At 39.9% G+C, this 11645-nt stretch overlaps 1 protein-coding gene across 1 annotated transcript; it reads right to left on the bottom strand.

The window, feature by feature from the left end:
• Nucleotides 1-4417: 4417 nt before the first annotated feature.
• On the bottom strand, nucleotides 4418-11645 carry LOC141754982 (tissue alpha-L-fucosidase-like). Its single transcript, XM_074614485.1, has 9 exons — nucleotides 11514-11645; nucleotides 10747-11363; nucleotides 10516-10650; nucleotides 7859-7996; nucleotides 7592-7697; nucleotides 6694-6894; nucleotides 6145-6335; nucleotides 5634-5733; nucleotides 4418-4957 (listed from the first exon to the last, which is right to left on the bottom strand). The coding sequence occupies exons 2-9, from the start codon at nucleotides 11088-11090 to the stop codon at nucleotides 4823-4825; spliced, it is 1350 nt and encodes a 449-aa protein (XP_074470586.1). The 5' UTR covers nucleotides 11091-11363; nucleotides 11514-11645; the 3' UTR covers nucleotides 4418-4822.

Here is an 11645-nt window from a genome sequence, read left to right as displayed (position 1 = left end):
CTACACGCAGAGGGATGGCAAGGTATTTCCATTACGAGTCGGCCTTGAGGGGACACCAGGAATCAAAGAGGCTTTGTTGGATGTTTATCCACCGTAGCAACTTCTTCTTCTTCTTCGATTCTTGCTGGCTTTTCTCCTCTATACTTCTGATCACACGTTGAGGTGTTAGCCAGCCACCTTGCCTTGAAACAGGTCCATTGCAAACACATTTTTTGGTGGTTTGATTTCCATATTGTGCAGTATTTTACCCATCCATCTGTCCTATATCTTCACAGTATAAATACAGGAGCCTCAGCTAGAAATAGCACCTGGGTGTGTAGTCGTACAAACGTGATCTGAGCACTCACCAACACACCAGACAGACTACTATACGAACCCTTTCACCTCTTTCTAGAAGTGCATAAAAACCCCTCGTGGACAGCCAGACGGACAAGTCAACTCCGAGTACCTCAGTTTCTAGCAGCAGTGTCTCCAACCCCGACCCAGGCCTCTGTCCTCAGGGGATTCTCTAACGCCACACAACCGACGGACCCTGATAACACGGCACCGGATCAGTCCCGCAGGAATGTTGTCCATATTCTCTGAATGAACGGGGGAAATCATTTGATTCTCTAGCCATCCTCCAGTAGCCATTGTTCTGAGACTGGAGAGTGGCAGAAATCACAGGCAGTGAAAGAAATGGTGGTTGAGGTGAATTGTAGCCAATATGTGTGTGGGATGTATACTGTGCATCTGCAACAAAGTGGAGCAGGAGGGATGCTGTAGCAGCAGATTTGAGTTTTAGTTATGCAGACGTTTCTGAGAGGCCGAGCTGCTCTGGAGGAAAAAAAAGTAAAGTCACTGGTTGAGTTAAACCTCAGTGGGAGAATGCCAAGGACCTATTTCGTCTGCAGAGCTATGAGCTGTGGCTTCTGGTTCTATTACTCCCTGCAATATTTAAAACTGATCTAAAAAAATTTAGGAAATTGTCTTGTTTTATAGGGGCATTTGTTCGATGAACAATCACGGTCACCCCATGTTCTAGCAGTTGAATGCTTTTAACTAAGTGACAACAATAGGACATTTGGGGATAGTATCAGCAGTAACTTAATACAGTGGATCTCAACCTTTTCGAGTTGCAACCCCCAGAATAATCAGGTTGGTATTCGTTGTCAAATAACGCTGGATTACATGCATTGTTTCCTGTGAATCTCTTGTGCAATCCAGTCCAGTCCAATCCAGTGGTGGACCCCGCCACTAACATTGATAACTACTACATAGAAAAGGAATTACAGAATTCATGTCAAAAACGGGGTCTGATTTCATGAGAATATTAAGAATTATGTCTCTATATTTATACATTGTCCAGACTTCCTTATAGGTGCAGTGTGTAGGATCTGGTGACATCTAGTAGGTGAGGTTGCAGATTGCAACCAACATGGCGGCCGGCACCTTGAGGAGGGCCCGCTCCCTATTTAGATGCAAACGGCTCATTCTAAGCTAACAAAAAACCCAACGATTCTTATTTTCAGGTGATTATACACTAAACAAAACATACTTATTAATATTATATGCCAGTAGATCCCCCTAATTATTCCTTTAAAATGTCATTTTTTGGCTTCCCTCTCAAAGGTTTTACTTCCCTCTGCCTCCAGAGCAGCTCAAACCTCTGAATACATTTAACTGAAACTCCAATGTGCCTTTAGCACTGAGGTGTAATTATGTTTGTATGTATGTGCGTGTGTGCGTGTATTTACACTGTAATGTTGCTTTACAGTATACACACAGGTAACCATGTGGGTCAGACACAACTGAGCAATTACTGTGTAATTAACAAAAACAAATAATACCCTGCCACCCTCACGTTTACAAAAATGTAAATAACCTGTTGCCAATGGACATTGCTATTCTCAATATATTGTTATTACAATATGATTCTTATTATTAGTATGATTATTGTCATTAAAAGGATTAATTATTGACATCACTCATTATTATAAACGGTGTTGTCGATTATAGCTATGGGTAAACATTGTTCTGTATTCAAGGGGCGGGTCTTGTGTACTGTGACAAAAAAAAATAGTTTAATCTCTGATGACGAGTCTGAAATTGCTGCTACTAAGGAGATGGAGTAGAAGTAAAGCGAACTGACAATAACTCTGGGAAGACATTTGTTCTCTGGGATCAATGACAGACACTCCAATGAGGAGTGAGAGATCACAAGAGGAAAGTAAGCAGATGGACTGAATGGAAGATCCGAACATAAGACCTTCTTTCTCCATGTGCATTTATGTGTGCATTTTAGAGGGGAAACAACATGGACATCACGCTGATACAGACTCTCCACTCGCTGTATTCTACTCTGTAATGTAGCAAAAACTGAATAGCCCCTTGTTGTGTACTCTCTCAACCTCTCCCATGTATTTCTCACTGAACACCATGATTTTTAATCAAACGGGTTTGATATGGCGAGCTTTTCTGTCTTTAAGCTCAGCTTTATCTTGAGTTCTCTTCTTTTATACACGTTTGATTCAGTGCCAAGACAGCATCTTGTACATACAAACAGTTAAATGCTTTTGTTTTTTCTCCTATAAAAACAATTGACTGGAGCATATAGCAATAGCGATGCCATAAAGACATGAACTTTGTTTCAAAAATGCCACCAGTGGAGACACAAGATGCATGAGAACACCACGGTGACGGGGGGAGTCGGAATATGTGCTGGACGGCAAGCGGAGGGTGTTGCACAGTGACGTGTAAAATCATGATTCTTTTTGTTGTGTTGTGGTTTCTCATTTTTGTACATACAAATTTATTTATTGATCTTGTATGTTTTATGGATCTAGATGTGTCAAAAGGAGCACGTCTGATAGCGCTGAAGCCCAGAGAGATGGCACACTGTGACGTGGTTTACCCCAACACAGAATGTAACACTGTCAACGTTGTCAAAACATTTTCTAATGGCTAATATTATTACTATTAATATGATTATTATAAAGCTATTTTAGCGAGTTAAATGAGAGGTGCAGTGTCTCCTTTGTCTTTCTTTTGTGTCGATTTTCTGACTCTATTGAATGTTGCACAGAATCCCTTAGTCAGTCAAATTTACACTGTGTAGGATTTGGCGACATCTAGTGGTGCGGTTGCAGATTGCAACCACTGAGTACCCCACGTAACGCTGTTCGCCTCACTCAGAGGCCATCCTTACCATAATAACACTACTTTAGGAGCAACAGAAGTCAGACAGCGGCTGGCGGTACCACAGCTTTAAACTCTGCAGCTCACGTTACCGCAGTTTCACAAGCGACAAGCGTTGAAGAGAGGAACCGCTCCCTATGTAGATATAAACGGTTCATTCTAACAAAAACACAATTCTTATTTTTAGGTTATTATACACTAAAGAAAACATACTTATAATATGATATTCTATTCCTGCCAATAGGTCCCCTGAAATGTTACACACTGTTCCTTTAAGACTGAGCACAAGACTAAATGACTTAGTAAATGTTTTGCAGTGCAGACAAGCCCACCTGTGCAGCATCCATCAAATATGCAAAGCAGAGGTCAAAAGGGAAGGAATTTTCTAAAGAGAATTTCAATTTGTTGTCGTCTCTCTCTCTGCCTGCGGGGATTTGCAATGCAAATGCCGAGCAGAGCACACACACCTATTAAGGAAGGTTAAAAGAGACAGAGAACAATTTAGCACTGGCACACTTGAGTCAAAAGCACAGTCCCAGTGGGTATACTCTTCCCAGTCAGGTCCAAACTCAGACTGACATATTGAGGGGGAGGGTATTTTTGCCCATTCACACGGTAGTCGTGGTAAAGAATTGCACAAATATAGACTGCTGCTACTGAATATAAAGTTTCCCGCTGATATTTAAGAACATGGAGCAGTAGCCTCAGGGTAAGAGAAGCAGGTTAAGGTCAGGAGTTAGTCAAATATAAATATGTGGGAGGCGAATGAGTAATGTCATCCTGAGGCACTTCAGGGAGTTCTTGAAAATAAAAGTGCAAACAAGTGCTGCATAGAAAATCAAAACAGTCATCCAGAAGTACCCATGTTATCTTCTTCGCAATCGTAACCATTAGTGAAAAAAAAAAAAAGTGATTCGCTACTTCTCGAGTGTAAAAAGCACTCTCGAGGTTTGTACATCTTATCCGAGACTACAGAAATTCAGATAGGACTTGAGTTTTTTAGAGGAGGTAATTGTGTCTGAGCACAAAAGGGCAGCAAGGAACAAGAAGTTCCTAAAGTGATGAGACCTGAAGGATGCTTAAAGCGCCATTATAAGACACATAGTAAGAAAACTTTGTTTCTTGACCTTGCTTTGAGAAAGTGGACCAGTTTCTGAACTTCTTCGCTTTTTCCCCAGAGCTCCTTCGGAATAACATGAACCTCTAAGTTTACTACTCGACAGTATGACAACAACAACCATTCATCAGAAAAATCAAATCATCTTTTATTTAGCCATTTTAAAGATAGATCATAGATAGATAATAGAGTAAGAAAAAAGTGCTTTGTATGTAAATTGTTCAGTTTCCAACAAACCCTTTAAAAAAAGTAATTGTTTCTGAAACAGCAATTAGACAGTTGAGAAGCTGCCAGGTTCATTCATTCAAAAAAAGAGCACAATTAAGAGGCAGTGACACATTAAATCTTTCAGAGCTGCAAAGGAATCATTGAATAGTCTCCCATTCTTTCATTTTGGCAAAAACACTAAATCATTACACAAGCACTGTCCCTTTAACTATAGTGCACAAGTTTCCCCTTATCCCACAAAACAACCTGAGATGAATACATTCTGAATATTCAACCTTGAACACTTCGGGGGTTTAAGGCTCACTGGACGCCGTCCAGTTTGAGTGTCCAGGCCTGACCGGGGGAATAGGGCAGCTCAGGCAGAAGGACAGTAAGGCCAGCGTTGGGCTGGACTGGGGCCCAGGGTAGGGGATTTGGATTCCCCAACAAGGTCACCTGGACAAGACACAATAATCAGTAATTTAGTTTCTCATACCTACATCCCTTCTGTAACTTAATAGTCACTGGGCTGGTTGTAAAATGTCATGTTTTGGACAGCGAGTAGTACAGCTCCTCTAAAAAAAAGCTATGTGTTTCTGTATTAAAGGCAGGGTTAGTAACGTTTTTTTTTTATATTTATTAATATTTGTATTATATCCCGACAGCAATCATTAAATCAAATGCTCTGACACAAAAAAGAAAAAAATCTGGTATCTGTGGCTTTCAAAGGACTGTAATAAACCTGTGCAATCATTTCATTCAGCCTGAATGTAATGATTGTATGGGCTACCTATCTGCCTGTGCACACTCTGGCTGTGAACTCATTGCGCATCACCAGAGTTTTCCAATAGCCGTGTTCGTTGTTTACATTCATAATGATAATTTTTGGGGGAGTGGCTTTGGAGGGAGGCCTGAAGCGACGGACGGTCAGTGTTGCCGACTTGGTGACTTTCTCTCTAGATTTAGGGACTTTTGGAGCTAGTGCTGCTAGCTACTTTCACTGGAAAAGACTTGGCAACACTAGGCTCGTTTTTAAACCTGCCTTTAACAACGTTACATTTGTTTTTGTCACGGTCTTACTGTTGAGTTTTTATAATCTGTAAAAACACACAAACATTGTTAGGGCCTTTACCTTAGTGGATTTTGTTGTTTTGGGTCCCAACAGTTGCAATGTGAGCTTGGGGGGTTTGGATGTCATGATGGCGTAGACAGCGTTTCCTTTAGCTGTAAACCTAGAAAAAAGGAGATGATAATAGCATCATGGATCTCAATTTCAGGGCGTCCAGTAGCTGAGTGGTTGGGCAGTGTGCCACATGACCACAATGTTCTTTGTTGCATGTTATCCCCTGTGTCTCTCTCCCTGCATTTCCTGTCTACATCTCTACTATCCACTTCCAAATAAAAGCAAAATGCCCCCAAAACAATTTTAAAAATCTGCCTTTCATTTCGTGAATCGACCACTTAAACATGATCTTAGCAAAATGTTATTCTGCACTGAAGTGGGATTTGGCAGAGCATATCAAACTTAAAACTAAATATGTTAATTAACACTACACAACGTGTGAACGCATCAATTATAAATAACAGGAACTACAAGCTCACAGACTGCTTCTCGTTGATTCAGCTCTCCCTCGGCTTCTTACCAGATTGGTACAGTGGTGTTCTCGTTCTGGACCCTCCAGGGTGTGGAGGCGTAGATGGCCTCCCCGTTCATCTTTAGCCAGGCTCCAACACCCCTGAGTCTCTCCTCAAACACTGCGGGGATCATCCCGTCTGGTGTGGGACCCACATTCAGAAGGTAGTTGCCTCCCAGAGCCACAGTGCGAACCAGATCCTGTAACAGAAGTACAACCAGGGGGACAACCAGTTAGTCATTGGAAAGAGACGCCTCGCTGATGACTGACACATCATGTACTTGGATTAATTTCGGAGCAGTATTCTCTTGACAATGACCAAATAAAAGGCACACATGATTGTAACACAGCCAATTATGTATCAGCAAATTGACTGATTAAAAAAAGCAACATTTTCCTCATTACATTAGATTCCCGTGGGAATGTTGGCTTGAATTGTGTCCATGACAGCTGTACACAAGAGCAGAAATGACCTGTATTCTATATGTGTGAGAGCCATATACAAAAAAATAAGAAGAACCAGCCTGGTAATAAAATTATACCATCACATATCCTCACCTCTATGATAGTGGGTAAGTCCATCAGCTCGCTCATCTTCATGTTTCGACGGTAACCCCAGGAAGACGTGTCCACAGATGTGCATTTCTCCCATTTGTGCTTGGGCAGCTGGCCTGGAGTGTATTTGTCTTCACAGTTATAGTAGCCGCCGTGTTTACAGGCACAGCCAGCTCCCCATCTGTCATTGGTCACAATGGTATCCTACGACAAGGAAAAGTACATGCAACCATACTGAAACAATTTCATTTCATTTCAAAATGTATTTCGAACATGTAGAATACAAAAAAAATAAAATAAAGAAAAATAATGATCATACCAACAAGTGGATACTCAGAAACAAGTAGTATTTACATACAATGAAAAGCGTAAGAAAAATAAATTGTCAACACTTGATGCCTTGATTTACATATTCGAAAAGGAGTGAGAAGAAGTATAAACTTATTTAATCCAACCTCTTCTCCATAAGTCAATTATTAATTATTAACCAGCTTCCTTATTGAGCCATACATATACTCTAATTCAATTTTCCTAAATTTGGCACCATAATTACTATTATCTATAATTATTCTAACTATAATTATAACCTTTTATCTCTGTCATACAGAAATATAAATTAATTACTGATATAATTATATATATATAAATTTGTTATCAATCCAGAATACCAATTCATTACTTATAATATAACTTAATCACAATACCAATTCATTACTTACATATTTATCTTAATCATATTGACTATTTCTTATCTTTTCTTAAATGCGCAAATTATTATTTATAATATACAATTTATAATTGTATTAGTAATTAGTAGTTGAATTACAAAAACACACACACTGTCTATTTACAGCATTCTTGTACAGTTACGTGTTGCTTCTTTGTTATAAAAAACCCTTACTTTGACGGGGCTGTCGTTGTAGAGCCAGGCCAGAAACTGGGTGGAGTTCCAGTAGGTGTCAGGTGCTTCCCAGTCCCCATCAGACCAGATCAACTCAGGTCTGTACCTGCAAAAACAACAGGAAGGCAAAGGTTTAGACATACTGCCATAAGGTTGTATTGCCATGTGCCTCATACAGGCACAGGTCAATATAAGTAGGAGTTTATTATCATTATTAGGTGCAATAAACATGTTTGTGTTGCAATCAGCGGCTGAGGCTTTACAGACCTTACAACCATGTTATAAAGCTCTGGTAGTAGTTTCTGCATCACAAACTCCTGTGTTTTAAATCCATTCTTCTTGTCAATCAGGTAGAGAGGGTGGAACCACTCATACAAAGAGTTGTAGAGTCCATAGTGCAGTGACCTAAACGAGGAAATAAAAAAAACAAAAAAACAAAATGCAGGCATTAAAACTTAGGAAAGCCAGGTATCTGAATGACATGATAAATGCAAAAGCCACTAATTCAACAACACAATATTTAAATTGTATCATCTACAGTAAGTGTTCTTCTGATATCTAGAGTGGGGATGCACTGATCCAACTTTTTCTCTCACAGTACCAAAACCTCAATTCACTGTATCTGCAGATACGGAGGTCCGATCTGATACCAGGGCTCTCTTTTTCCTAAATTGAAAATCTGTATACTCATTGGAATCATTTTGATATAAAAAGGTATCATGAGAACAGGGATGCTGTGGCACTAAATGCTGAGTCTGCAGCCCGCTGTGACTGCATGAACTGATAGTGAAAACTAGAGCTGCAAAGATCAATCGATTAGTTGTCAACTATTAAATTAATTGCTAACTATTTTGATAATCAGTTTGAGTCATTTTTTTAAGAAAAAAAAAAGTCAAAATTCTCTGATTCCAGCTTCTTAAATGTGAATATTTTCTGGTTTCTTTACTCCTCTACGACAGTAAACAGGATTTCTATAATTGTGGACAAAACAAGACATCTGAGGATGTCATCTTGGGCTTTGGGAAACACTGATCCAACATTTTTCAGCATTTTCTGACATTCTATAGCGCAAACAACTAATCAATTAATCAAGAAAATAATCAACAGAATCTTTAGTTGCAGCCCTAGTGGAAACACAGAATTATTATAATGACATTGACAAGGCATCACATTATTTAATGTGAATCGTCACGGCCAATATCCAATTCACTTATTAGGGCTGAACAATTTTGAAAAATTATTTAATTGCGATTATTTTGACTGATATTACAATTGTGATATGATTTGCGATATAATTTTTTTTAATCATTATTCTCATTTTCATGGCAAAACATTAAAATGATTATGATGTGGTGTTTGCAGGGATCTGTACCAAACAAAGATGTTTTCTTAAGTTATCTCTGCAGCACCACAATACTGTGCCTTTAACAAATATTGCGTCTCCTGTGATTTGACAATTGCAGTAGGCCTTATTGGCCCTACTTAATCCAAAATTCAGCTGCTCAGCTTTTAACTAGACACAACAGAAGATCCCATATCACCCCTATTTTATACTCTCTGCACTGGCTTCCAATCCAATTACTTATCCATTTAAAAATACTGGTGCTAACCTTCAGAGCCTTGCATGGTCAAACACCCCAGTATATCACTGACCTCCTCGTGCCTTATACACCTAATCGGGCTCTTAGGTCTTCTAACCAAAAGCTTCTGTCAGTCCCCTGAACCCACTATAACACCCGAGGTGACTGTGCCTTTCAAGATGTCGCACCCAACCTATGGAATGCCATCCCCCTATCGCTGCGATCCCTAGAGTCCTGTGACATTTTTATGAAACAGCTGAAAACATTGTGATTTAGACAGGCTTTTGTTAATTCGTCTGAATAATCAACTCCACTTAATTTATTGCTTTTATTAGCCTTTTCTTGACTGTATTTGTTACCTGTTAATGTGTCTTTGTCCTCATTTTTTTTGTTTTTTTGTGTTTTTAGCTTGACAGCCCTGTGCTTGTCATCGCTACTTTTAATATTGACTGATGTATTTTTTTATTATTGTAAAGCACTTTGTGATTTTTTATCTGTGAAAGGTGCTATACAAAGAAATGTACTTACTTACTTACTCAATAAGGTCTGTATCTATCAGGTTGACGCATCCCTAACCTACAGTAAAGGGATTTCTATGAAATCTGCAAATATATTTGGCCCAAACTAGCTCTACACAACACTACTGAACAACAGATCATAAATCTTCTTCACCAGTGTTTCAGGAGGAAAGCAGCAGTTAAAATGTCCTGAACAGGACAAGTTGTACTACATTCTTTAAATCATTGTGTTAAATCACAAGTCTCCACTCCACCTGCAAGCATGGTATAGAATGCCACTGCTGATTAAACCACTTCACCTAGATTATATAAATCTGCCCTCCAAACAATCCCAGGCAGAACAAAGAGAGTGATGTGAGTTTGATATGGCATTTTGTACCTTTATTATTTATTTGGTTGAAATGAAATATATATTGTTTGGAAGTTAACAGATTGTTTTGTGTTATGTTAGATACCTGAATTTAATCCTATGTCAAGGAGAAAAGGAAAATTCCAGATTGTGGATGCATGAAAATGTAAATTAAAATGACCTAATTTATAATTTGTATTATATTTATGAGATATATAATATCATCTGTTAATGTTTCTTTGTGTAGACAAAATCATCCACCAACTGCCATCCAACTGAACCACCTTGACTTTAATAAATTGTTGGAACGGCTCCCTGGATCCTGTGTTTAAATATGCAGATGTTTTATGAACCAACACCACCACAAGCAACATAGCTTCTTCACACTGCATTCTTGGTATATTGCTGTCAGCACTTTAATAAGTACCAGTTATAACACTTTCCCTGAACTTCCTATATCATGTGATGATGACCCACCTGTTGCGCACTGCCTCCCCCAGGTCTCCCACCAGGTCCCTGTGAGGACCAGTATCCACTGAGTTCCAGTTCCAGGAGTTTGGAGAGCCCCAGTTAGTGAACCCTTCGTGGTGTTTGGCAGTCAGGACCACATATCTGCAACAAAGACAATGAGGAACACGCAGCAGATGTATGTCAACAATGTGTTCAATACCAGGAAGTGCAACTGTCTGTTATCAGAAACACACTCACTTTGCACCAGCAGCCTTGAAGATGTCCGCCCAGTCCTCCGGGTTGAAGAACTGAGCGTGAAACTGAGGAGCAAACTGCGGGTAGCTGAACCCGGGCGGGTAGTTCTGTGACATGTAGTTCACACACTTCTGGTCCGGAGGCTGCTGGCCCTGCCAGTGCCACCAGAACCACTCACTGCCAAACCCGGGGACAGAAAACACACCCCAGTGGATGAAGACTCCCACCTTAGCTTCGTCGTACCATGCAGGCAGCGGTCTGGCGTCCAGACTGGTCCAGTCCGCGGTGTACCGAGCAGCAGCCGTCTGGGACGCTACAGCCACGAAGAGGACCAATACAGCCAACATGGTTACTAAAGGGTAGCCTGGCTGGATGCTACTTGATGTCTTCAGGCTGGTTAACTAGCCTCAGATCATGTAAAAGTGTTCCACTGCTGGCAGATGTGATAGACGAGGGGTTTCACTTTTTGTTGTGACCCTTCCAGTGGAGCCGGTTTCCCATCATACAGCTGTCACATAAACTATCACGTGATCATCACTTCTGCTTTGTTAGGGGCTTGCTTTCTCTTCGTCTTTGGTGTTTATTGGCGAACCATCTTAGAGGTGCATTACCGCCACCAGCTGGACTGGAGTGTGGAGCAGGAGATTGTGCAGAAATAAAATTAAAGAAATTTAAAGAAAAAAGAAAAAAGAATAATAATAATAAGATATAAGATAAGATGAACCTGTATTAAGCCGATAAATACTGAAATCATTGTCTAAAATACTCACCATGTAAAAGTTTTTACTGTGGAAGGAAAACTACCTCAATGTTTCTAAAACACAATGAATTCCCAGAAAAACAGCCCTGCTGACTACACATTGGACTGTATAGACCTCTCAGCATTTTGTATTTACTTATTT

Source organism: Sebastes fasciatus, chromosome 17, assembly GCF_043250625.1.
Source record: "Sebastes fasciatus isolate fSebFas1 chromosome 17, fSebFas1.pri, whole genome shotgun sequence".
NCBI classification, from domain to species: domain Eukaryota; kingdom Metazoa; phylum Chordata; class Actinopteri; order Perciformes; family Sebastidae; genus Sebastes; species Sebastes fasciatus.
Note: the sequence above shows the minus strand (reverse complement) of the source record. Positions and strands in the feature narration are given on the sequence as shown.